The 27,998-nt window shown below is 47.3% G+C and overlaps 1 protein-coding gene across 1 annotated transcript; it reads left to right on the plus strand.

Moving 5' to 3' along the window:
* Positions 1 to 27,745, plus strand: LOC146204614 (E3 ubiquitin-protein ligase TRIM45-like). Its single transcript, XM_084586468.1, has 6 exons — positions 1 to 230; positions 1,453 to 2,783; positions 3,409 to 3,538; positions 4,198 to 4,318; positions 4,815 to 4,965; positions 27,425 to 27,745. The coding sequence occupies exons 1-6, from the start codon at positions 208 to 210 to the stop codon at positions 27,565 to 27,567; spliced, it is 1,899 nt and encodes a 632-aa protein (XP_084442594.1). The 5' UTR covers positions 1 to 207; the 3' UTR covers positions 27,568 to 27,745.
* The last annotated feature ends 253 nt before the right edge of the window (positions 27,746 to 27,998 follow it).

Here is a 27,998-nt window from a genome sequence, read left to right on the forward strand (position 1 = left end):
CCGGGAGGGCAGCTAGTGTGCGCGCCCCACGTTGGGAAGGCCGCCGCGTGCGAGGTTTCGTCAGCGAGCTTTGAGCCCCGGAGCTGGTGCGGCGACGCCGGCGGCGCTCTTTGACCGTCGTGACTGTGCGGCTTCTTCCATCGTTTGCCGAGGGACGCAGCGCGCGCCACCAAGTCCGTGGCTACTGCTGGAGCGGCCGGGGTTGCCATGTCGAGGCCTGCGAACAACGAGTAAGAAATACTGCAGGCCCTCACCTCGGAGCGCGCTCGCGGAATAGTTTGTGTTTGCTCGCGCAAAACAGCCACCGGCCTCCCGAGGAAGTTCTATGAAATCAGTCATTGTCTAATCCCTCTCTGTGCCTCCCTTTCTTCTTGTAGGATGCTGGTGTCCATGTGTGAGTGTCGGTTGTTCGAATGGATGCGAAATGAGCAAGTGCAGTGCGGGCGAGTCACGGGCACTGTGCACTTCACACGAGTGAAGATGCCCCTTACTCGCCCGAGACTATACTTCGACCGAAGCGATCAGAAAAGTGTGCGCTAATAGACAAAAAATAAAATAAAGTCGCAGAGGTACTGCAGGAGCTGCATCAATGCAAACTGAAGCTTACGCGATCAATAGGATAGTTCACTGCTACGGTGTTTAACTGACTGAAGTTTTTCTCCCCGCGAGTAGCTCGACGTACATATATGTGCTTCGCATTCGATGTGCAAAGCTTTCATTTCGCGAAGGTACCGACTAAAACTTGCACGATGGGCCCTTAGTAACTGAAGTAATAAAGAAAACCCCGTACTCAAGTGTATGCAAAGCTTTCTTATCACTTTCATGCGCTGCAAGCCTGCTATTTGACTCAGGGGTACCGTTTTCTGTTGCTGCTGCCTTTTACGCTGTATTGCTTCATGGAGTACTCCGCGAAACCAGAGCCCTCTATGAAGCCTGAGAAGTGCCCTATGTACTTTTCCCACTGCTACGCTTGTTCGCCCTGTTGCTGCTGGCGTAGGTCGTTTCTTTCCGCTGTACTGTGCTTTATTTACTGCAAACTCATTAAGAGCGTCGTGCAGTGAGGAAGTTTAGTACTTGTTGAAATCTGTACGTCCATCTACAGTGTTCTATATTCACTCTCGATGGCCTTTCTTTCCTGTACTTCACTTGCCACCTTGAGTAGCTTTTGTGTTTCTCGTTTTTGTTACCTATTCTCTCTAAGTCACCAGAGTCCCGGTGTTACTTTTTCAGCCTGACGTACGCTGTTTCAAGGTAAACGAAGTAAACCAAATGAAACGACCCCGTAAACTACGACGCTTGGTTTCGATACGTTTTAACTTTCTGAGTATGGTGTCGGACACGTTTACAAAATTACAAACATGGCTGACGCTTTTGTTAGTGAAAACAAATAGTGTAATGTTTTAACGCATACATTTCGTCCCCTCCCCTCCTCGCTTTTGTATGTTTTCAAAGGTTCAGGTACAAGGCTCCTCATCGACAGGGAAGCTTAGACCTCCAATGCCCGGCATGCCTGGACAAGCTTCAGGACCCGAGGATATTGCCCTGCTTGCACACATTGTGCAGGCGCTGCATTGAACGACTCGCTAGATGTCACAGGCGCCTGCTGTCCTCAAGAGCAGGCGCCGCAAGGTATGACGCGGCTTGGCCTGCTTCTACTAGTGGCGAAGCAAGACACGCGTTGCCAGCTGCCCAAAGCTGCAATAAGCGAGGGTCCGAAGGCCGCCGGCGCGACGATCAGTGCGAAGAAAGAACGGGTGACGGCGTAATCGTTTGTCCGACGTGCCAGAATGAATGTGTCGTGTCGGCGACTCAGAACGAGCTGCCTGAGAATGTTCTAGTGAGGCAGTTCCTGGGCCCTGCTCCTGACCCACTTGACAGCTGGCAGCACACTGCGCTAAAACAGTCTGCGTCTCGAGGCAAGAGCTCGTCGCTTTGCGACCTGTGCGCTAAGAGTAGAGCCGCCGTGAACAGGTGCATCGGGTGCATCGTGTCGTGCTGCACAAAGATTCGTCGACGCCAGCCCGGCGGCCGCTCGCGCCGTACCTGGTCCCCTGCTCAGAAGGGATTCGAGCTCGGCGACGAGAACGCGCAAACAATGGCTTCTCTCGACTTTAAAGTTTGCCCGAAACACCCTAATCGTCAGATGGACATTTTCTGCGCTACCTGTCGCCAGACCATCTGTGCAACGTGCCTGCCGCACGACCACGTTGACCACGTGAGCAGCGACATAGGCACGGCCAAAGAGAAGGAACTCAGGCGGACGGGTCTGCTGCTGACGAGGTTGCAGTCCATGATGTCGAAACTTGAAAACTCGGCAAGCGGAACTTTAAAGAAGACCCAGGCTTTGTCACGCAATGCCAGCGAGGTAACGCGTGAGGTGAACAGTTTCTACGATGGTTACGTCAGCGCTTTGGAAGCCCGAAGGCGCGAGCTCCTTGATGAGATCGTGAACTTCCAGCAGGTGAGCCAGAAGTCCCTTTGCGATCGCAGCAGCACCCTGGAGGCGGCGCTCGTGAGGGCTAGGAGTGTGCACGAGTTCGGGAAGACGCTGCTTCATTTCGGACACGAGATGCCGGAGGTGGTGCTGCCGCTTGTGGAAGTTCTCGACAGGGCTGCTCGACCCATCGTTGTGATGGATGAGAAGGAGGACATTTCGGCGTTCCAACCTCTTTCTCTAAGGTTCCGGCGGGATAAGGAGGGCCACAGGGGAGAGTACCTTGTGTACGGTGCAGTGTCCAGGCAAGCCGACCCTTCGGTAGTTTCAGCTGTGTTATCTTTCAAAGGTAAATTGCTGCCTTTGTTGTTTACAAGCTCCGATATAATACACAACGTTGATCGATATGTAATTAATTTTGACTCGAGTTTGGTCAATTGTGAGCACAATTTGACGTAAAAATTTTAAGATGCTTTTGTTTTGTCTGTGGTTTGAAGGCAGACACTGCGCTTTCAACCGCTGAGCTCTTAAAAAAAAAAAAAAAATTAAAATGACTTTGCTCACATGCACATGCATTAGAGTATGTGCTTTCTTTAATTAAAATTATGGCTCGCCTCAGCTAAACAAGAAACAGAGAAGTCATATATGCCACTGCATATATCATTTGTATGCGTCCTCTTCCCGGAAGCAAACATAGCGAACTGTTCGCATTTTGTGCCAGTTTCTCTACAAGTTTATTAATTGGTCAGTTAACGTCGTATGATTACGCATAATTACTGCGTTTTCTTTTTTTTTTTTTTACAGTAGACTTTTCCGCACATCGTTGATTGCAAGTTTATAAAAAGCGCTAATGGATCCTTTCTACTGCGCGGTATAATGTGGATGCTTTCAAATATTTACTAAATGTGTATTAAACTTTGCAGTAATCATAATCCCCATCAATTTCAGTTCTTCGATCTTTGTTTTCCAAACAGATCCTTCAAACAGTCAAAGATTTGGTTCTTCGAAGGCTGCGCGCTTGAAGTTCCTGGACTCATCCGGACATCCAATCGACGTAGAACCAGAACAAGTTCGGGCGGCGCTGTTTTCGACAAAATCTGCAAGGTTTGTTGTTTGTTCCGTGTTATCACCGCACGCGTACGAGTGCTGGTCTTCAGAGGGTTTCTTCGGTTCCTCCCGAGGCGGTGTGCAGTGGGGTTACGAAGCAACATGCCTTTTTACAAACGGAGGGAATGCTACTTTTCAAGTGTTGCGCTGTAAAATCAGGCGTCTTCATCCTGAGCTTGTCGGTGTCTGATTTTACGCGCTCTACCTTTGGTTCACTGTAACAAAATCTAGTTTTGTATGGATATACTTATCCGAGGATCAGCCGCACGGTCGTTAAAGTGTAAAAGACCTTACGCCTTTTCTTATGAAGTCACCCTCCATTGCGCGAAGCTCAGGTCATCGAACACTGTATCTTTTCATCGCAGACAATTATACAGGGGGGAATGGTATTGTTCCTTAAGGGTTCAAGTTTTCTTTTACTGCAGGCGCTGTATAGATTAACGACACTCTCACAACTGCGTATAAAACGTGTAGAGCGACATACTTATGTGCAGCGAAATTCTTTTAGCGTTCGCTGTTCACGTCTGCATTCACCACGTTTTCAGACGCGACTCTGCTGTTAGTTCTTACCTTCATGACTCTGCCACAATTGCGCATACATTTCCAGGGATCGTGAATTTGTACTGTTGCCGAGAAACTCTTCGCCTAATTTGCAGTAAAACTGAGGCCGAAGTCACACGCGCTGTGGATAACCCCTTGGAGCTGAGGCTGCAGTTCGAGACCAGGAACCCCGGAACCCATGCGCTCGCGGTCACCTTGGACGATCAACCCGTTTTGGTACGCCTCCCACCATTTCGTCTCCTTCTGCACGTCATCATCATCATCATCATCATCATCATCATCATCATCATCATCATCATCATCATCATCATCATCATCATCATCATCATCAGCCTGATTATACCCACTGCAGGGCAAAGGCCTCTCCCATATTTCTCCAATTACCCGGTTCTGTGCTAGCTGCATCCACTTGACCCCTTCCCTTCTGCACAAGATGTTGCTAAAGAAAGGAAAATGTGTAGGCCTCCTTAGAGCGAGCGTACAGGTCAACTATGGGGTGTCGCGTAAATTCTGCTACACTGAAGTATCTGAGCCGGAGAGAAGCATGGTCGAGAAGGCCTACAGGTGACTTGATGCGCTGAGTTATAAACGTAACGAATCTGTCAATGTACTAGCAGCGAAATTGTTTCACAAGATCCCCCTTAAAATGTCTCTTCTGCTGCTCCCTGCGTCGCTCAGTATTGTGAATTTTCGCTGCTTACCCCATTTTCAGGGGAGCCCCTTCTTGTTCAGGGTAAAGTCACGGAAGCCGCGATGCGTAGGAAATCGGTCTCTCGTCACTGCTCATCCGGAAAGAAATTCGACCTGCTACGCAGACAAGGTATTCCATTCACAAAGCATCTGCAAACGTCAACGTGTTCCAGGTAAGAGTGACAGAAAAAAACCCACAAAAAACGTGATGTTAAGCCGCTCAAAAACTTTTTAGCAATTTTTTTAATAAGAAAGAGGAGAAAGAGGAAAACCTATTGAAAAAAAAAAATACCAGCTAGAGTTTATAGGTGGGGCCCTTATAGGGTTACACTGCCTTGAGCTGCCCTGCGAACCGGTTGGATTTAAGCATTTCTTTGTCCATCTGGGTTGTCGCTGTTCAGCAGCACCTCCAACCGTTCAAAAAACGTGTTTTGCATCCTTAGGTTGCTGGGTTTGGCCCCACATCTCATCAAATGATTTGGTTTGGTTTGTGAGGTTTAACGTCCCAAAGCGACTCATGCTATGAGAGACGCCGTAGTGGAGGACTCCGGAAATTTCGACCACCTGGGGTTCTTTAACGTGCACTGACATCGCACAGCACACGGGCGCCTATATCTTTTCGCCTCTATCGAAGAACGGCCGCCGCGGCCGGGCTCATCAAAATGTGGAAGAGAGTGGGGCGGGCCTGACTCCAGGGACATGCGTCGGTGTATAATATTTGATGTATGAGATGTAGTCTAGGGAGGATTGGAAAGGTGTTCGTCTCTATCTGCCGCCAGAAGACGGCGTCTAGGGCGTCTCATTTCCCCATGAGGAGGCAGAAGTGTCGGCACTGAAGATACTGAATTTCGAGATGTTCGTTGCACATGGAGGGTATAGGGACAGATGTGGGTGGCCCCGCTTAGTTGATGACGTCTCGAGCTATATAGAGAATGTGCTCTCTCGCGTCTCGCTACACCCACGTGGCCTGAGGTCAGGATGATTTTGTGGAGGTTTGTGAGGGATGTTGTGGCTATATGAGTCGGATGACGTGCTTGGGAACTCGGCCTCGCAGGAAGTTTCGAAGAGTGTGTTGTGAGTCAGTGATCACATGCTCACTTCGGGTTTGGAATTCGTAAGACCTAATGGCAATAGCTGCATTTGCTGGAATATTGAACTCCCTCTGTGACGAATGAACAAGTTCAGATGTCACTGAAAAAGTTGGTGACAACTGTCATTGTCCTATACATAACTTTGAGCGGCAAACAAGGGTGGATATACCGACGCCTCTTTAGATGGCGGTTGATTCCGGGCGAGGTGGGAACGGTGGACAGTGTATTTTTAAAACTTTATTCGTAAAAGGAAGGGGTGTGTCTAAAGTATAGTGTGGTTCTTCAATACAAAATGTTTTACTCAAAGGTGGGGTTGTCGTCCCTCTGCGCCTCTTTAAATCTCTCCCTGATGCTCAAATGAACGAGGAAATACTAAAATAAAGGTCCCGCGCTAGCCAACTACAAATGCAGGCTTGTTCAGCGTAGTTTGTTCACCTCTGTCATCGGCGGCAGAGTGTCCGTATAGGCTCCCAGTTGTTGAGCGCTGTTGAACCTAGACTGATTTCGAATGACGCGGGCAAAAAACTCCCTTTAAAAACACATTCGGCTGGATGTGGAGCCTGTCACCTTGACTTGGCTAAAATATTGTGAGCCTTCCGTGGATCTTCTTTCATTTGTACATACCATCATCATCGTCCCGCGGCGCCGGCTCCGGCGCGCGCCTGGGTTTGTGATCGGATTAAAACGCTAGACAAGGCTTCGCTGTCCTTGCCGTCACGACCTGTCTCGACCTAGCCTTCTTTCATAATATTGGCATGCAGCTGCCGCGTAAATGTCGGCGGCACCCTGTGTGAACAGCCTATAAGGGAAAGAGCGTTTAGCAGAAAGGCAGACCAAGCCGAGCTTTCTGAGGCGCCTTTTAAACGTGAGGCAATTGTAGGATATTTCAAGATATGGTGCCAATTTAAAAAAAAAAAAAAAAAAAAAACGCCGCAGAAAGCCTTAGAACCCACTAAAAACCGCTAAATTCAATATTTTCATCAAAAAGCAAATTTTTACGCATCTCGTTGTTTTTTTTTTTGCCTGCAAACAATACAACCAATATTTTAAATATATTAGAAAACACTTTTTTTATTTTTTTTTGCCTGCAAACTTTTGTCTACTAATACTTTATTACTCAGAAATATCTCGCCTGCTTTCTGTGGGTGTAAATTAAAATTGCGAAAGTACATCTTGCTTTACTGCCTACAAGCTGTGTCTATAGGCACTATGACTCGCATAAAGAGTCGTCTGCTTCCTCTTGGTTTGCCGAGCACTCTGTTTTCGCTCATACCGTCAGTTCTGGAAGGGATTATGGCGCTGCTGCCGATGTACACATTCATGTCGTGACGATCGCTTGGATCACATTTTCGAGCAGTTCATAGCTTGAGCAGCATTTACTCTGCCTTTGGATTCTGGCTCGAATAATTAAAATTAAATTCATGATATATGTTCATGTTGGGCTCCACGTTTTGGAATTGATAATGTTTAGGTGACTGAACACGCGTCTAACCTCTGCGCTGTACGTATCAGCTAGAGCAGCATAAGCACGGATAAAGCAAACTAGGTCAGCTTGAAGACGGGATTTTTGTGGGAAGCATCCCAATACTAGTTCCCTTTATCACAGAATGCAGCTGTCCTCCCATGGCTGCTCCAGCGTATGATCAAATTTCCGGCAGCTGATGACCAAATGTCGCATAAATAAACTCAAGGCAAGTATTGGGCGTGTTCAAATATTTGCCTCCTTGAGATCTCCGGGACATCATCCGCGCACAGCGACGTTAACTTGCAGAACGACCATAATTGCAAAGAAATTGCACTGTTCAAAACAAAAACTGTATTACCACGAAAACTGCCAATAAAAATGCCAACGGGACCTAAAAGCCGCCAAAAATACCGCCTTCCTCCATATATTTTCGCCCGCTAAACAGTGCGAAAACCCACTAAATTTAAAAGGAAAACCGCTAACTTGGTAAAATTGATTGTGAAATAGTGTAATGCGGAGCTCATTAATAATACCAGTTGAGAAACTTCCCATCTGGCACACGTATAAAAAGAAACGGCGGTTTTGATTGGTCAAAAAGAGGGTGTATGCAAATATTAGCGGCACTCTCGGCCAAAGGAAATTGCGTCTAAGCTGCAAACTTTCAGATTATTTATAAATGTGCAACCACTTGGAAAACAAAATTAATTGAAGACCTGTAGTAGCGAAAATTCTTAGAGATAACTGCCGTAGAGTCAAATATGATGGAAGAAGAAAGAAAAACGTAACTTGCAAAAGACAGTGACGACAAATGCAAAAATTTCTGTTGATCGCTTCTAGATGGCGCGACAATACCCAAAAATGCGCACAAAGACTAGTCACTTTTTGAAGCGGAGTTTTACAATTGGTATGATACAAAAGCTCTGGGTGTTATGAACATATGATGCGTCCACTCGAAGCTTCCGATGCGCAGCATAACTTTGCCTTAAAAGATTTTCCTGCACTTTCGTCGAATAGTTGAAACTGCATGCAATAGATGACCAGCGGGCAGCGTCTTTGAAAATAATAGAAACAGTCTAGACTTTCCGGCACGTGGAGAAATTTTGCTCAAGTTTGTGCGGCGGCCACAGCTAGTAATTAAGACTGCCATAAAAAAAAAGGGGGTGTATTTTTGAAAATAAATAAGAAATAAACTTGAAGCCTGCTGATGAAAGATGTGTGGATATACTATTAAAATATTAAAAAAAAAGAAATTGCTTTCCTAAAGTTTACGGGTATGCACTGGCCTGGCAGTCACTGCACGGAAAACGCGGGTGCGGCGACGAGTCTGCCGAAAGCCGTTCCGAGACATGCGTCTGTGCGTGCGAAGTAAACATTAAAATGCGAAAACTACCTTTCTTGAGAAGCGCTGATGGCGGCTTCTGCGAAGCAAGGTGTTTGGCCTTAGAGGTGCTGAACATGCCACGTAGTAGCTGTGACGTGAGACACGGCTAAGAAAGAATTTCTCGGAATAGAGGCACGAATAAATAATTTTCCACAGATGTTGATCCCCTGAAGTGCGCGCAAACGATCTCACAGCTGCACGGCCGTATCCGCTGTATTGGTACGCGTTCCAACCATGGCTAAGTTTTGTACAGTGATGACAGAGTATTAAAGGGGAAAAAGTTCGCAAAATTTACGAGGACGATAGTGTTGCCAAGGCCCGGTTGTAAGTAAGGCTGTGTGCATCGGCAGGTAGAGGAGCGGAGTCAAGAATGCAGCTTTTTAGCAGGCCGTCCATGCGTTGTAGTTCTCTTCCTGTGTGTTTGTTTTGAAGTGCGCTAGTTTGCTTTCCAAGACGTCCATGTCACATATGGGGTGCCCTTAAAGTAGAAAATTCGATTCAATATCGACAGCGGAGCAAGGCATATACAACTCGTATCCGCTTCCTGGAAGCAACCCCGTGTTCAGCACACAGTGCAAAGTTTCCGCGTGTGTTTGAACAACTCAAAACTGCTGGTCCCCTGTCTCCTCGGATCTCGCTATAACAGCGAAGGAGTGGTTATGACTCTCTATCCGTGATTGGCAACTAAGGACTCGATATAGGAATCACTCTGCCAGAGTGATTCACGTGCGCAGCGACATAACGTGAAGATTCTTGGCACCTTGCAATGCGTTTGTGAGGAAGCTCGGCGTCAATCGCCGGAGGCGCCTTGTGGCTAAGTATAACCTCGGGTCCTTTCGCAAGCAAAGGTTGATATCGCACTGTTCAAAAATAAATCGCGGGGCAAAGCAACCTTGAGCGGAGGCGGGGAGGAACACATGCTGCCAACATCGGGGGATGGGCTCCGCACTCCCGTTCGCAATTACTATACGGCACGACGTGAAGATTCTGTTCGCCGCTACGACCGAACAACGACAAACACACGCACACACACACACACATAAAAAAAAAAGTAGGGGAATGGGGTGATGATGCGTGTTGGCTGCTTGCTGACGCTTTCTGTCGCTGCACAAGGGGAGCGGCATGCGCCGAAGCTCTGTTGCTGCTGGACTTACTCCAACTACAATACTTGTCCCTGCTCAGAGATTTCTGATGAAAGGTCGAAGTAACACAAAAACATTAGAAATAACAGGCGAAAGAAAGCGACAAAAAGAAAATCCGGTTGCGCGAACACTGGATAAATATGAACACTGTTGCGTCATTTCCAGTTTTGGGGGCATATAGCGAGAGAGGAGTTGGCCCCTTTTTTAGCTGCAGAGTTCGAAGCTATAGCAGTGACTTCGCACTTTTTGCCCACATATTATGTCCTGCACCTAATAAGAGGCAGTGGTGTGCATCATTCTCAGCTTTCGCGAAAAGGCTACCCGCAGGGGTTATTCAGTAGCTAGGTAAGCAGGGTCGCGGGTTCGGCCACGACGGCTGCACTTCGAAGAGGGAAGGGGGCGAAATGCATAAATGCCTGTGTGTAGATTCCGGAACCTGTCAGAGAGCCACAAATGTTCTAAACTGATCAAGATGATCTCACTACAGCTCGCTTCATAGAACACGCGGTTGTGCTCTTGCATGTAAAAACCCACTAAAAGTTTGCCGTGAAGTTGTTAATTGCTACTATGGTGTTATAGAATTGAGAAGTGTGCCGTCTGCCGCCGGCGAGCTGGTTGTTTCAGCGACGACAGAAGAGAGGGCGCTGTGTGCAAGAGGAGCGTAGAATTACTATATAAGGTTTGCCAGAGTTGCGCGAAGGTACCGCATAAGCAACCAAGTTGTGCGGTGAAGCCAAACGTCGCCTTTGCAGGAGTCGATTAGCCAGACTGAAAAGCAGTTTGAAGAGATTACTTTGACTGTCCTAATCGAAATACCTTACCGTCCCTGCAGCTCGCACAGAGCGCAGCATGTCGTCCCCGCGACGGATGACGCAATGCAGCTGAAGTGACTGTTGGGTCGTTTTCACTGTGTTACACGGTTGCTTAGCGGCGAAAGAAAAGGAACGCGCGACTCTGGCAAAGCCTATACAGTAATTCTAAAGGAGCGCATGAGCGCCGAGCAGATAGCTGGGTGAACTGCCTCCGTCACCGCTAGTTCTTCTGACCCCGAAGGCGCGCAACAATAAATTGTGTCGCTTTAGCTCCCACATGCTTGTCTAAATGTATTAAACCGATTCTGTTCATGAATAAATGAACTAGTTCCCAATAAAGAAATAGCTTGGGGAGAGTTAGGTGTTGAAAAAAACGGTGCTGTCATAATTTCAATCTGCGAGGAATCCAAGAGCATACCGTGACTATGCGAGATTGTGTTTAAGACTGCTTTTCTGCTGTCGAGTCAGACACCGATTGCCGATGACCTGGCAAGCAACGGTAAGAAATTTCCTGAACGCATTCGGTACCTTATTTCTCAAACGTTAATGGGAAGTCCATGATGAATGTCTGACGTATATTTATGATCACATAGATTTTTATTTTCGGACGCGCTGGTTTACGCGGGCTAGACTGCGGTCCCCCATCGACGCTCGCGTTGACCGAAAAACCAATGGAAGGTGTTTTAGGCTAGGCTAGCGTAATTTAATTGTTTGCGCCACATGTAAATAGAGATATGTGAAGATTGCTTGGAGACAGAAATTATGTCAGAAGCTGTTGAATACTTATTTGAATGTGGGCGGAGACATATGAACAGGCAGCTGTATAAAAAAAAAAACAGAGACAAAAAAACAAAACAAAACGAAACAGATCCGCGAGAGCTCATACAAATGCTCGAAACCACATAGCGGACGACTTCAAAAACCAGCCGGGTAAACGATTCGCGACTTAAGTGAATATAAATAAATAGCTCAAGAATATGGTACCAACATATGAAATGCTACAGAATTATATGAAAATGTCACTGAACTACGAGCACGTGAATGAATAAAGCTGCTAAATTTGAAAGCACACAAGACGCGGACAGAGTCATTAAATAGAGCCCTCAAACACGATTATCTGCACCTGCTTACCTTCAGGTGTTTTATCTGCTCTACTTTAAGCTCTTTTCTTGGTTTAGTGACTTTACATAAAAATGGAATCGCATCTGGACGTAAAACTTCACTATGCGAATAAGCGCCATTTCTCTACATGGGTAGAACATGCTCGGGAACCTCTGCTCTTTTAAAAAAACATCGCAAAATCACGGATGGTGCTTGCAATAATCATAATTCTTGAACTAAAAAAAAAAAAATGTGACTCTTCCAGCGTGTTTACGAGCTTTGCAAGCTCCGTAGACGGATAAAGAAGACCTCCGTGGTCGAAGTTTGAGATTAATTCATTTGCTTTGTTTGTTTTTTTGTGGGCGCATGATTTGCTCTAAATGAAATACGCAGAACAAGTACTGAATTTTGATTTGTGCATGAACTTTCCAGCCACATATACTGCAATATAAGCTGCGACCGAGAACTGTGCTTATAGTGACGTACATTTATGATCATCTGGAGGAAGGGCATTCAAAATAGCTTCGACGTCCTCAAACCTTCCTTCGTAAACCATGCGGTAAAGCTCATGAATTGGAAGGGGCGCGCAGTGAGCAAAAAAATAAATAAATAAAGAGACCGAAAAAAAAAGAGCGTTGAGTAGAGGGGGGGGGGGGGGGCACAGGAGCTAAAGGAGACGAACTGGAACTGTGACTGCGCTATCTGTGGACACGTGTTATCCTGGTTGACCAACCATCAACAACATGTCATAGCACGGCAGAGAAGCAATGCGATGCAACGAAATTAACGCAGGACACGAGCCGCAGAAGCACACACCCGAACGTTTTCTCTGCGTCGCGCACGCTTCTGATGCGCTCTTGCGACTGACAGCGCCACCTAAGCTTTCCATCGCTCCGGCGACCACCTCGCTCCCATTTCCGCGCGCTGAAGACGGCACACTTCTCAATTCTAGAACACTATATTGCTATTCCCAGTGAAGCGCTCAAAACATCCCTTCAGCAGTTCTAGTAGACCAGATGTCCAGACAAACTGGTACCTCTGGTCTATAATATTTTGAAACTGGTGCATTGTGCACCACTTTCAAAATTTTTTGGAGGTATATGCATGTGTGCGATATCTGCGCATTTCCTAGCGCTAGTTTTGCTGTAAGCATTCTAAATGGGAAGCGAAGAGAAAAAAAGCGCATATGTTTTGTGAGACGTTATCAATTTACACACAATGTGCATTTCATAGTAAAAAGTCAGAGCACTCAGGGCAAATACCGCTTGTCCTGCGATTCATCTTGCGCTGATATTCTCCGTTTCCTTACATTAGTGAAGGTTATTCAAGTCGAGGAAACAACACGAGATTAAACTGTAGCTAATTGTTTTTGAGCCTAACTTCGCTGAAAAATAATTGTCCAATAAAAAAAAATGGGCTGTGGTTTGACCAATGGCCATCCCGAATAGAATTGTGGAAGCAACGAATTACGAAGATTTGCTCGCCTAAGGCGATCAGCCTCTTTTTGGCTCAACTTCTCCATGGCTGACTGCGCCGGTAGCGGCGTGGTGCCACATATATATACACCCCGCGCATGCGCAGTAGCTTTAGGAAAAGCAATGACGTCACTGCGCATGCGCGGAGCGGCGAACGCGGCGGCGGCGGCAGTCACCAAGCTCCAGAGTAAAGTCCCTTGAAGAGTCGGCTGTGGGCCCGACGGGCCAGCTGTGCACCGAGTGATATCACTCCCTCCTGGCGCATGCTCGGCTGGCGCGGCGGCGGCGGCACCTGTGAGTCACCCGCGCAGCAGAGGAGTCGGCGGCGGCTCCGATGCGGCTCTCCAGCTGTGCTCCGTGTGACGTCACTCGCTCCTCGCGCATTCGCACCTTGGTTCATCGGGGGGGGGCTCCGCGAAATGACTCACCGACTAGCGTAGGGTTGCTTCCGCAACAAAACAGTTGAAAAACAGTTGAAGATGACTACGATGCTCGGCAATGCGAAATTTGAGCATAGCTTTGTAGGCATTTTAGTTTTGCGATGTGCTAACGTAAAGAATTTGAGATATAGGTTTTCATGCATGTGTAATTTGAGCATATCCTAGGCTGCCCCCCCCCCCTCCTTAATTATCCTTTGTGGAAGACAATACTTTCTCAGTTATTGATGTTTATAAAGGAGGCGCTGTAAGGACACCTGCCGCCGCCATGTTTCGAGACCTCACTCCGAGAGCCGTTTGGAGGGCGTAGGAGCAGTGCTGCCCTCCTGCGTAAGCATATTATATATACGAACATATACATAATTGCAGCGGTAAAGGACGACACAGAGAGAACCACAGGGCTCTGTGTGTCGTCCTGTAGCGCTGTAAATCCTTTTAATAACTATGCGCCAACAAGCCCAGCTTGAAGTTTAGTTTTGCTACGAACGTATATATATATATATGTGTGTGTGTGTGTGTGTGTGTGTGTGTGTGTGTGTGTGTGTGTGTGTGTGTGTGTGTGTGTGTGTGTGTGTCATTCCACAAATATCTGAGGCTCCAAACGCGACCATAACCGACTTGAAAAAAATTGGGGCAATTATCGATAGTGTGAATACTGTTTTGGTAATTTGGCAAAGAAAAGATTTCTTTTTTTTTTTCACGTAAGCGACTTTCGAAGGTTTTGCAAACACGCAAAATCTGCTTGCAGTTAAATATTTTTAAATCAGGCGCGGAAGCAGATACAATAACAAATTCTATTTTATATTATCGCATATGTGTTGTTCTTTAATGTAACTTCATAACTGCCCCCATATAAGGCTATTCTGCGTTTCCTTGGTTCAATAAAGAAGCGAAAAATTGTGTGTTTTCAGTATTTTGTGTCATGAACTTCGTTCACTTTTCAGTCACAATAATTTATTGCAGCCTTTACCTTTTAGTAGAGTTGATACAAAAAATAATTTAAAACTTTCTTTAAGAAGTACTTTGGGAAAATAAGTCCCAAAGTTTGCAAAAAGCGACACTTTTGTTAAATTGAGAGGCAAATTAAGTCTAAAGGCCCTCGAGATAAAAATGCGTGACATAGCTCATTAAACACACAAACTTCTCAGCTTACAATCCAGAACGTTTTGCTCTAGTAAATTTATTCTGATGCGAGAAATATATTTTTGAAGTTCAGAATCAGTGTCCCTGGTCGCCCCTGGATAACTCTTACGAGGCGCCCACCTTTTCTTGGGACGCACGCTTACTTTAGCTCTTTCCCAAGCCAACTTTCTCAATCAGCTGATGCCAACAAAATTTATCTTCAACGATGCGCTTTCCAGAGTTTTACACTCATTTTTGGCCTCGGCCTGGTCAGTAATGCGAAGGAAGCATTCACGTTACGCCCACTCTATGAAAATTAGTCAACTTTGCAGAGACAGAAGAATCACGTGGTCATTTTTTCCCCTGTCTCATAGTAGAGTGAAATGATGTCTTGAACTTGCCCACAGACACGTAAGAAGGGTAAAGCTACAAACAGGAAATTTCTCTACATTCGTCTTCTCTGCGTTTTGTTGTCTGATCTCTCATCTGTTCAACATTTGAATTTTTCGTTTCAGATTAAGACAACCTATTATTCACGGCTGTTCCCTTACTTGAATTTCTTGAGCGTTTGAGCTTGACGTGACGGCAACGTGAAGTTGTTGAAGACGTTACTGGCCTGAAGTAGTGGATCTGTCGCGTTCCTTTCACTGCGGTTGTCAAGGCGAATCTGGTAGCCAGTTCTATTCTTTTTTATTGTAGTTCCGCGTTCAGCACCAAGATTTCTGTATTTCTCTTTACATTTGTCCAGGCAAACAGATCCTCTGGTGATCTCCATCTGTACACGAATATTTTACCCTTTTAATTCAGCATGCATTTTTTAGACCACGTTGTAAAATTTCAATTGAGAGAAAGGAAGTCAGTACTAGCGTTTATTTTAACTGCGCAGTGGTTAGAACTCCGAATTTATCTCTATCAACCTTTATCTTGTCTTCATACTGAGAAGTATGCGATGCAGGGGGACCTGGTACTGCAACTTGCCTCTCATCTTCCATTTTCAGCGTAGCGAGACGCGTTCCTGTCTCCTTTACTCCATGTGCCCGTTTTCTGTCAATTTGCTTGTGAGCCTTCCAGGTTGAAAATAGTTTAAAGAGCTTCCAACGACGCCTTACCTGTTGCCCTTTCTCTCTGTCGAGTGATGACTTGCGAGAACTGCTTCAAGCTGGCAAATGCGCCTAGAGTGAGGGTGTGCTTGACGGAGTAATGCTGATGTAGCATGACGTGAGCATAATTCACTTTGAAAATGATGAGCTATGGTTGGCGCTTAGTGGCAAGAATCAGGCACTTGCATGACCCGTAACAAGAGCAGATGTTTTATGCCCGAAGCAATGAATCATGCGCCACGCAGAATGTCTCTCGAGTCTGATGATTCTCCTGTCTTGATGAAGACCTCAAATCGTTCACGGTTTGTTTTCTTCTCACAAGCATATTATTAAAATGCTATCAGAGTGTAAACACACGGCAGTAGAGTGGATGGTGATTTTAATGCGATTTTTTTTTTCTCAGAAAACATCATTCACACACATATGTTGGATCGAGAGTTTATAAGCCCTCTAAATTTGAGTTGTGGCGCGTAGTTTTTATGCAGTAAAACCACTGTTCTGCAGTGCAGAGCAGTGACACTGATTGTGAACTTCAAAAATTGTTTTCTTGCGTCAGACAAACTTACTCCAGCAAATAGTTACAATTCGTAAGCCGAGAAGTATGTGTGTTTATTAAGCTATGTCAGGCATCATTATCTCGAGGGTTTTTAGACTTAATTTGCCTTTCAATTTAACAAAAGTGTCGCTTTTTTCCAACTTTGGGACAGATTTTCCCAAAAAGTACTCCGTAAAGAAAGTTTAAATTATTTTTGGTATCAAATCTACCAAAAGGTGAACGCTGTGAAAATTTATTGTGACTGGAAGACGAACGAAGTTTGTGGTAAAAAATACTGAATACGCACAATTTTTTGCTTCTTTATTGAATCAAGGAGATGCAGAATAAGCTTATATCAGGGCAGTTATGAAGTTACGTTAAAAAACAACATATATTCGATAATATAAAATAGAATTTGTTATTGCATCTGCTTTCGTACCTGATTTAAAAATATTGAACTGCAAGCAGCTTTTACGTGTTCGTGAAAACTTCGAAAGTCGCATATGTAAAGCAAAAGTTTTGCTTCGCCACAATACTTTACCAAAACAGCATTCATACTATCGACAATTGCCTCAATTGTTTTCATGAGTAGTGATGATGGTCGGTTTTGGGACCTGGGACGTTTCGCATGGAATGATGCATGCATATATATATATATATATATATATATATATATATATATATATATATATATATATATATATACAGGGTGTTTCATCCAAGATTTTACCTATTTTTTAAAAATAGGAAAATTAAGTTTTATTGTTGATTCTTCTTTTAGCTGTTGTATTAAGAGTAGAGAAATATCAGGAGCACTAAAGCGTACTAATTAGCTTAATAATTAACTAAGATTACCTAATTAACTTTTTATTTATACCAGCTAGGAGCTGCTTTCAAATTGCAACAGTGAGCTACCGGTGTGAGAATGCCAAATAGTATTTTAAACGACAAGAAACGCGCATTTCTTAAGGACTGCAGCGCTGGAAATTCTGGCCGCTTTCGACGCACGAAAACGAAACCTAGCAGTCGAGGCGCGCACTTATGCACGCCCATGAGTGACGCAGCCGTGACGTCATCGAGAGAAACCAGCCGTCTGGAGGCGGCCGCTGCCGCCCGCGAAATACGCACCTGGAGCTGCGTCATGGTCTGGTAGGATCTTGAGATATCACCAACGCATTGCGGGCGAAGCTTGTCATGGTGAGGGCGTAGCGCTGATGGTATGGGCAAATCAGCCCTCCCTCTTGACTACAAGCTTTGGCTCCCAGAGGGTGAAATAAAAAGAAAAGCAGTACATGCACAGATATCGCACCACTGGATGTGATAACGCAGCGCCAGACGAGTATTTCACGAGCGGCAGCAGCCGCCTTCAGACGGCTTGATTCGCCCGGCGACGTAACGACTGCGTCACTCGTGGGCGCGTACAATTCCGCCCTTCGTCTGCTAGGTTTCGTCTTCGCGCGTCGAAAGTGGCCAGAATTTCTAGTGCTGCAGTCCTTAAGAAATGCACTTTTCTTGTCGTTTAAAATACCATTTGGCATTCTCACACCGGTAGCTCACTGTTGCAATTTGAAAGTAGCTTCTAGCTGGTATAAAGAAAAAGTTAATTAGTTAATCTTAGGTATTTAATTATTAAGCTAATTAGTACGCTTTAGTGCTCCTGATATTTCTCTAACCTTAATACAGCAGCTAAAAGAAGAATTGACAATGCAACTTAATTTTCCTATTTATAAAAAATAGGTAAAATCTTAGATGAAACACCCTTTATAGAGAGAGAGAGAGAGCGAAGTGTACGCTTCATTAAAAAAAAAAAAAACATTTTATTGGACTCGACGTTCGTTTCGTCCAGAAGCTGGCTCCTGATGAAGGCCAGCTTCTGGTCGAAGCGTCAAGTCCTATAAAATGTTTCTTTAAATGAAGCGTACACCTCGCTCTATAATTTTGTAAGCGGCCGAGTACGTTAAATGTTCTCGCATCCTATATATATATATATATATATATATATATATATATATATATATATATATATATATATATATATATATATATATATATATATATATATATATATATATATTGTAGGGGTGTGTTTATTCGGTGAACCCAGATGATTCCAGCCGCTCAGGGGAGACTCGCAGCGAAGCGTCAGGCGTGGCGAAAGAGCAAGGCAGCGAACAACTTCTTCGTCCTTGAGAGCGGCAGCACGCGACGCATGTCAGTGGTTATATCGATGAAGATTACCACACTACAGTTTCCCCCCGGGCAGAGAAGGAGCCATCCTGGCGACTCATGGTGCCGAAAGGACAGACGGATCGTAGTAGGGCTTGATTCGGTCCACATGAACTATTTCGCGTCCACGGCGACGCAAGTCCGCAGATGGCGTAACGGGCTCAACTACGTAGTTCACAGGAGATGTTTTTTGAAGGACTCGGTATGGACCGTGATACCGAGCAAGAAGCTTCTTTGACAGGCCGGCGGTTGTGGCAGGAACCCAGAGCCACACCAGGGAGTTGGGCGCATATGAAGGCGCCTCACCAGTGTCACGATGGTGTTTTTGTTGCCATTGATTTTCCTTTGTGAGCGAACGAGCGAGCTGACGGCATTCTTCTGCATACTGGGCGGCGTCCGAGAGTGGCGTCGATTCAGAAACATCAGGGCGGTAGGGAAAAAGCGCGTCCATTGTGCAGGTTGGCTCGCGCCCGTAAAGAAGAAAAAAGGGAGAGAATCCAGTGGTGGTCTGTATCGCAGTGTTGTACGCGTAGGTTACGAAGGGAAGAACGTGGTCCCAGTTGGAATGAGCGTCGTTGACGTACATGGCCAGCATGTCACTCAGAGTACGGTTGAAGCGTTCTGTCAGGCCATTCGTCTGAGGGTGGTAAGAAGTAGCGGTGCGATGAATGATGCGACATTCTTTCAGTAGGGCCTCGAGAGCGTCGCATAAGAAAACGCGTCCGCGGTCACTGAGCAGTTCCTTCGGAGTCCCGTGGCGAAGAATCAAGTTGTTGAGAATGAACAAAGCAACGTCTCTTGCAGAGGCAGAGGGTAACGGTGATGTTTCAGTGTAGCGAGTCAGATGGTCTACTGCCACAATAATCCACCGGTTTCCAGCAGGAGTAGTCGGAAGAGGGCCATAGAGATCTATGCCAACGCGGTCAAACGGACGAGCAGGGCAGGGTAACGGCTGCAACGAAACAGAGGACTTCTGAGGAGTTTTTCGGCGTTGACAAGATTCGCAAGCGCGCACGAAATGTCTTACGAAGCGGTACATTCCACGCCAGTAAAATCGCAGACGTAGGCGTGTGTAGGTTTTCAATACGCCACCGTGAGCACATTGTGGGTCACCATGGTACGCAGCACAAATGTCGGCGCGGAGATGACGCGGGATGACTAGAAGCCACTTCCGTCCATCAAGCAAATAATTGCGGCGATAGAGAAGACCGTCACGAATGGAGAAGTGGTGTGCTTGGCGGACGAGCGCTTTGGAGGAATGACCGGGAGTAGGACTTGAGAGAAAATTCAAAAGTGCATTGATCCAGGGGTCATTCCGCTGCTCGGTAGCCATGTCGATAGTTGTAAGAGTCGACATATCGTAGGCACAGACGTGGTCAGACGAATTATCTCTAGGCAATGGCGAGCGGGAAAGAGCATCCGCGTCCGTATGCTTCAGGCCTGATCGATAAATGACATGAATGTCAAACTCCTGGAGACGAAGAGCCCAGCGAGCAAGGCGACCGGATGGGTCTTTCAGAGAGGCAAGCCAGCACAAAGCGTGGTGATCGGTCACAACGTAAAACGGTCGACCATACACATAAGGACGAAATTTTCCGATAGCCCAAATAATGGCCAAACATTCCCTTTCTGTGACTGAATAATTAGATTCTGCCTTTGTCAATGTTCGGCTGGCGTATGCCACAACATACTCGCTGTAACCAGGCTTACGTTGGGTAAGGACGGCACCAAGCCCAATACCGCTGGCATCAGTGTGGATCTCCGTAGGCGCAGCCGGATCAAAGTGGCGTAGAATGGGCGGCGAAACCAAAAGGCGGCGTAAAGTGTCAAAGGCTTTATCGCAGGCTGGAGTCCAGGCGGAAAGGTCGGAGCTGCCGGCAAGGAGCTGGGTCAGAGGAGCGATGATAGAGGCGAAGTTCAAGATGAAACGTCGAAAGTAGGAGCAGAGGCCGATAAAGCTCCGAAGCTGCTTCAGGGAGGTTGGCTTCGGGAACTCTGCAACTGCGCGAAGTTTGGTGGGGTCGGGAAGAATGCCGTCCTTAGAAACTACGTGGCCTAAAATTGTGAGTTTTCGAGCGGCAAAGTGGCACTTCTTCAAATTCAACTGAAGCCCAGCGCCGGCGAGACACGTGAGGACATCCTTTAGGCGGAGAAGGTGAGAAGAAAAGTCGGCAGAAAAAACTACGATGTCGTCCAGATAACAAAGACAGGTCTGCCACTTGAGTCCACGAAGAACAGTGTCCATCAGGCGCTCGAAAGTAGCCGGGGCATTGCAGAGGCCAAAGGGCATAACGTTGAACTCGTATAATCCATCCGGTGTTATAAAGGCAGTTTTCGAGCGGTCATTATCAGCCATCGGTACCTGCCAGTAGCCGGAGCGCAAATCCAAAGAGGAGAAATACTCGGCTCCCTGTAAACAGTCCAAGGCGTCGTCGATTCGCGGCAAAGGATAGACATCTTTGCGCGTGATTTTGTTAAGCCTACGGTAATCGACGCAAAACCGGATGGAACCATCTTTCTTGGTGACCAAAACAACCGGAGAAGCCCATGGACTGTTAGATGGCTGTATGACGCCCCGGCGAAGCATGTCGTCCACGTTGTCAGGAATGACTTGGCGCTCAGAGGCCGACACGCGATAAGGACGCTGTCGTAAAGGTGCGTTTGTACCAGTGTCGATTGCGTGCGTAACGACAGACGTGCGACCCAGAGCAGTGTGAGGAAGGTCGAAGGCAGAAGTGAAGTTCTGTAGAAGAGCAGCGAGTTGATCGCGTTGTGCGGGTGGGAGATCTGCGTCAATAGCTTGTTGAAGAACATCGGGTGGTGTCGAAGCGGTCGCTGTATCGCAAGAGCTGAGCACATTAACGTCTAATGAAGTAGGCGTTGCAGGAAGAGTATTTACAAGCGCGGGATCAAGTTCTTCAATACGACCGAGACACTCGCCGCGTAGCAGGACGGACGGGCACGAAAATGGATTTGAAACGTACATTGCACTAAGGCCATCTTCGAACTTGAGGACCGCAAATGGAAGCAGGAGGCAGGGATGGCGTGAAGCGGCGTCGGAAGGTGTGAAGAAGACAGTCGAACTAATAACGCTTTCACAGGAGAGTGGAACGAGGGCAGCAGAAAATGGAGGAATGTCTGTGTCACTGGCGACGAGGAGTTTTGCAGGCCGGGTAGGGACGTCACACAAGACGGTATCACAAAGAGGTAAAAAGGAAACTTCCGCGCGGGCGCAGTCAATAACGGCATGATGAGTGGAAAGGAAATCGTAGCCCAGGATGATGTCGTGTGAGCAGCGAGACAGTACAATAAACTCGATGGTGTATAAGACGTCTTCGATGAGAACACGGGCCGTGCACGCCGCTGAGGGATGAATGCGCTGTGATGAGGCGGTGCGAAGCGAAAAGTCGGAAAGTGCGGTGGTCACCTTACGAAGACGACGGCAAAGAGCTTCACTGATGACTGATACGGCAGCGCCCGTGTCGACTAGAGCGAGTACTGCGACGCCGTCGACAAACACTTGAATTACGTTAGTGGGAGAACACCGAGGACTTGAAGAGTTCGAACCAAGCGCAGTTCTTGCCCCGGGAACTGCGACTGTTAGTTTCCCTCAACGGTGCCGGTAGAACGTCGGAGTGGGGACGGGGAACGGCGACGAGGGGAAGGTGATCGGCGAGCTGTGTACGTTTGATTGTCACGAGATACAAATTCGGAACTGGGCGGATTTCTCGGCGAGGGCTGGTCTGTATTGTAGGAGTAGTTCCATAGTTCAGGTCGAGAAGGTGGAAGGCGTTGGCGGCAAAGGCGTGCGACATGGCCCGGCAGCCCGCAAGAGTAGCAGATTGGTCGGTTGTCCGCGGTACGCCAAGGGTTCGTAGGGCGTTGGCGTACCCTTGGAATAGGGACATGGAATGCAGACCCAGGCAAAGGCGAAGGAAGGTTGGAAGGAGCGGCCTGGTAGGAAAGAGATGCTGATGGCATGAGCGGCCTGGCCGCAACTTGGGCGTAAGTCAGTGGTGCCGTTACTTGCGCTGGCACGGGGCTGGGCGGCAGCACAGGGCTGGGCGGGAGCATGGAGCTGGGAGGAAGAACGTCAGCGATGTGATCTTGAACCGCACGCCGTATGGTAGGGGCCAAAGACGGAGCCATGTCAGGAACAAGGCGGCCACTATCCTGTAACTGAGGGACCAGCGATAGCTGGCGGGCGACCTCTTCTCGAACGAAGGCTTTGATTTGCTGAAGTAAAGGGCTGTCCTCTGATGGGGTAGAACCGCCCAGCGCAAGTGTAGAGATGGCGTCGTCTCTAACACCGGACCGCCGGGTAGAAGCGCGCTTCTTACGAAGCACGTCGTAGCTCTGGCAAAGCTTGATCACGTCACTCACCGTGGCAGGATTTTTTACCCAGAGCATTTGGCACGCGTCGTCAGAGATGCCTTTCATGATGTTCTCGATCTTATCCGCTTCAGTCATTAGCGGATCGACACGCTTGCATAGGTCCACGATGTCCTCTATATAACTAGTGAACGACTCATCGACTTGCTGAGTGCGCTCACGCAAGCGTTGTTCTGCCCGGAGCTTGCGAACTGCAGGGCGGCCGAACACTTCTGCAAAATTCTTTTTAAATGCAGACCAAGATGGCAGGTCTGCCTCATGGTTGCGAAACCAGAGGTTCGCCACGTCAGTCAGATAAAAGATTACATTGCTTAGCTTGATAGCGTCGTCCCATCTGTTGTAGCTACTGACGCGCTCATATGCCGCCAACCAATCGTCGACGTCCTGGTCGGCTGTGCCACTGAAGAAGCACGGATCACGCTGCCGTAGAGCTCCAGAACACAGCACGGTGGTTGGGAGGGGCGACGATGTCGTGGCAGTGTCGTCCGGCATGCTGGAAGCAGAGGGTAACGTGCGGCTTCTTAGTTCCAGGGTGGACGGGAACGTACCCAGCAGCACCTGCACCAATTGTAGGGGTGTGTTTATTCGGTGAACCCAGATGATTCCAGCCGCTCAGGGGAGACTCGCAGCGAAGCGTCAGGCGTGGCGAAAGAGCAAGGCAGCGAACAACTTCTTCGTCCTTGAGAGCGGCAGCACGCGACGCATGTCAGTGGTTATATCGATGAAGATTACCACACTACAATATATATATATATATTGCCACCTGACGGTTCGAGGTAGCGCTTGAACGACGAAGAAGTTGGAGACTCTCGCGCGCTTCGGCTAGCTAGGACTGTGAACTCTTGAGCTTGTGTCTTCGTGTTACCGTTTCCCGGGAACCTCTGTATTGACTGTGTGTATCTGCCCCTGTTGCCGATACCCATAAATCCCTGTCTTCGTGACAATATATATATATATTGAGAGGGAAACTGAGGGGCTCGTTATTACAGAGTTTAAAGGAGCTGACAGTCTGATATATAATATATATATATGTGTGTGTGTGTGTCCGCGGGCTCTCCCAGCGACGTAACGTATGAACGAAGTTGCACCAGCCTCACCAGCTCGTTCATCGCACAACAGGAAGCGCAGCGACGTTGTGCATGTGGTGCAAATGACGCCGTACTAAGAGCGACCCCCCCCCCCCGACTGACTTTCAAGCTGCATGAAGTCTATTCCGTGATGTCAGACTCGTGGTGTGACTCTTGAACGCTTTTTCTCTCCGCTCTTCTACCTGACGGTAACACCGCATCGGAGCTATGCTCCAGAGGAGGGGGCAGTGACACGTGTATTAGAGGGCGAAGAAAGAGCGCAATCGGTAGAAGTACAAGACGCTGAAGTGTAGGCCCGCTTAGGCCTGCTTCTGCTGCCCTTGTTCAGCTCTCTCTGTGCCCTCGTTCAGCCGCTGCAGTAGTTCTTCAATGTAACAATTGTTACAATATTTCACCACATATAGTTTGCGCATCCTTTAAGCTCCGCCTTTAAGGGTATGATGTATTAATGGCTCCCGTCTGCGACTCCCTTTTCCAATTTAAGTTCCCGCTTAGGCCTGCTTCTGCTGCCCTTGTTCAGCTCTCTCTGTGCCCTCGTTCAGCCGCTGCAGTAGTTCTTCAATGTAACAATTGTTACAATATTTCACCACATATAGTTTGCGCATCCTTTAAGCTCCGCCTTTAAGGGTATGATGTATTAATGGCTCCCGTCTGCGACTCCCTTTTCCAATTTAAGTTCCCGTTCATGCATCATCACCCTTCATTTACACCCTAACTCTTCTTTAACTTCCTCTTCCCCCCTTCCCCAGTGTGTAGTAGCAGGCCAGGGTTTCTTTACCACCGGCCGACCTCTCCACCTTTCTTCTCATTAAATTCTCTCTCTCTCGTTCATGCACTTTGCTACTCGCCAAATGACTACTCTTAATTTGTACCCCTATCACATCTCACACCATCCCGAAAACACATGACATGAGGTCGTAGGGTGGGCTCCTGGGGCACCCTATTGCCCCCTATATTGCCGCGAAACCTTCAGAACAGTATTTGTTGTTTTTTAACAGCCGCTGGCATACAGGCTTATCACTCTGATTCTGGACCGCGTATCAGTTCCGTAATCTTTGTTTGTTAATGCTCGATGCCGCGAGTCACACCTTTATCAGTTTTGTTGTAGCACAAGATGCACCGAGATCTGTCTCGAAGGTTCCGGCCACTCGGGTGTCTTTCCACAATGTTCCAGCCCGTGCTGGTAGCTGCTTGCGACGTTATCTAGATTGTTCTGTGCAGCCTTTAAATTGAGCGTTGCCGAGTATGACGGGTATTCTTTGTTCGACGATCGACGAGCACGTTTGTTTCTATCGCCGCTGCCGAGTTGCTTAGTTCTTTTGCGGGCGCAAGTCAGCCCAAATAAAGAGTTTCTTTAGTGCAATCATCGACCCTTCAATTGTGTCGTCGACCTCGTCACCACTACGTGACAATATGCTTTGCTCTTAAGAGTAGGGCCTGATAAAGTTACCTTGTCTATCAGCATCCCAAAGCTACCAGTCACCAGACCGTCCCAAACGTGCGTGCTCCGGATGAGTATGACGGATTTCGGGACGCCGAGAATAAACTTGCGCCTCAGGTTGACCAGTGCCAACAGTATAATACGGTGGTCCCTTTGACCGCCTCATACAGCCGTCCACCGGTTACGCCGACAGAGATTTTTAAAGCTGCCTTCTAGAAGATAACTTATCGATCGAATTTAACTTTGGTAGCGGCTTTGTGTTGGAGCATACTTTGTATGGGACGCTTTCGTTACTTTCAATACCCCTCCTTCCAGTTCTGATTTTATCCTCATGCCAGCGCCGGTCGGTGCTGCCGGGTTCTGGGCTGAACGGGACCGTTATTATTAGCGGTCGCATTGCAACGCGCTTTAGAGCAGCGCAGAGTGACGGACATCAAGCGCTGACGGGACCTGCGGCGTACACTTGAGTGCAAGATTTTCGAGGTACACTCGCGCGTTCGCACATTTTGCATCTATTGTCTAACAGCACGAATCGTGCTAGAAACATGACGGATTGCTCAAAGGCCAGGATGGCTATATGATTTCTGCAAATACTCCAAGAGCTACTTCTTAGGCATTTAGTTTATTCCATTGCGGCCAGTCGTGTTAAGAATTTAGCCTCTCTCACAAAACGGCTTGCTATAGTTCATATGAGCAGTATGGTCGCTCAAGTACAGCCGCATTCCAGCACTTAATCGGAAATGCAGGTTTAAATCGCCGTCGTGTCCCAATCGAAATGCAATTTTGCTTGCGTCTTTGAAGTGTATACCCTGAATTATTGTTCTGTAATGCTATGTAATGCAGCTAGCATGGTTCGACCGATTCGCATCGCATTCGTTATTCTGCGCTACATGCACCACGATTGATGTATATACATTCTAGCAATGCATCACGTGCTTGTCAAGTATAGAATGTAGTGTCAACGAAACAAACTACAAATGTCCGCTCTTCAGAGGGAAGTCGCAAAGCCAAGCATGGCGCCTCATGTGTACACTGCTGTCATCGCTCATGAGCACTTGCAATTCATAGGGCTCAGCTGCCATTTGTGGAATGCCTTTAGAACGCAGCACCCTGTGTAGAGATGTGCAATAATTTCCTTGGCAACATACTCCTCTATTGCGAGACCACCGCTGCAAGCAGTTGGTAGGATTTGAGTTTCTGCTCATTGTACAGTCCAGCTTGTTATAAGTTCATGAAAGTGTATCTACGAAGTGTACGCTTGCCGTACAATTGAGATAATTTCTCCAGTTGCCAAACTCAAATGGGTCAGGGCACTAAGGAGGTCCGCGTGTCTGGGCATATTATAAATATCACTGGTTCGCGGTCAAATGCAGCAAGTTACGTCATCGGACAGACCAGCGACGCCCCGCACAGCACAGAGGCCGGGCAGGGAAGGGCGCTTTTGCCAAGCAAGCCGGTGTTTCTTTCGGTGCGGCTACTTTCCCGCGTGCTGCACTGATATCAAATTTTTTTCCCATTCAGGGAGAGGCCTACTGTCGACGCGAAAAAAGAAAGGATCTTACCAGCCTTATGCTGCAGTTGATACGCTGACGCAAATAAATCAATTGGCAGTCGACGCCCGTCAAAATCTGCCCACATTCCCTTCCATTCGTTTGGATCTTGACACACGTATGCAGAATCTTTAAACCATATGGGCAATAAGTGGAGCCATAAGTACAGTATTTTGGAGCACAGTGCCAGATATACCTGGTAATTGGGGTCAAACTATTTTGACAACTTTAACCTGAGATGTCTCTTTTCAAGAAAATGTTGTTTTCTTTTCAGATGACGAGGATTTTAAAGCTTCCCTCGATAAGGCGCTCTACGAGAGCTTATCCAAGCCGTGTCTGCAATCTAATCTGAACGGAATTGACGTCATGACCGACACCTCATCAAGATCGTCCCGTCTCTATCAGTTCACTGCATAACTTCACGACCGGGTGCTCCCACTCGTACAAGACCCTGACAGGGAGCGTAGAAGTATCATGAAGCTCAATTCATGATGTCACACCGTTCCACTAGCAAAGCTGTTTCAACCTGTTAGACCATGAGTCATAATGTAGATGTTTTCACGATGGAAACCATTAAAAGCATGAACACCTCAGAGCCTCCAAGGTCTGACAGCCTGCGCACTCTCTCTTTTCTCCACGAGCGAAAAGCAAGCTACCAAACACGACCGCTGGGCATCCAAGTCGACCATTATCTGTATGTTGATTACAGTCACGAGAACACTGCGCTAGCACTGAACGATATTTCGCTGCCACCCACAAGGTCCCAAGGTAAGGTGAGGGGTAACGGCGACCATATTTCGAAAGGGTGGAGTGCGAAAAATGGTAAAAAATTTAGAGTGTGTTGAAAG

Source organism: Amblyomma maculatum, chromosome 1 (assembly GCF_055883805.1).
Source record: "Amblyomma maculatum isolate TAMU_Amacu chromosome 1, ASM5588380v1, whole genome shotgun sequence".
Classification (NCBI taxonomy): Eukaryota; Metazoa; Arthropoda; class Arachnida; order Ixodida; family Ixodidae; genus Amblyomma; species Amblyomma maculatum.

What these genes read in the sequence shown, in the direction of transcription:
- LOC146204614 (XM_084586468.1), top strand. Translation starts at nt 208, where the DNA reads ATGTCGAGGCCTGCGAACAACGA. An exon ending in TCGAGGCCTGCGAACAACGA is followed by an intron (nt 231 to 1,452) that starts GTAAGAAATACT and finishes ATGTTTTCAAAG; the next exon opens with GTTCAGGTACAAGGCTCCTC. An exon ending in CAAACGTCAACGTGTTCCAG is followed by an intron (nt 4,966 to 27,424) that starts GTAAGAGTGACA and finishes TTTTCTTTTCAG; the next exon opens with ATGACGAGGATTTTAAAGCT.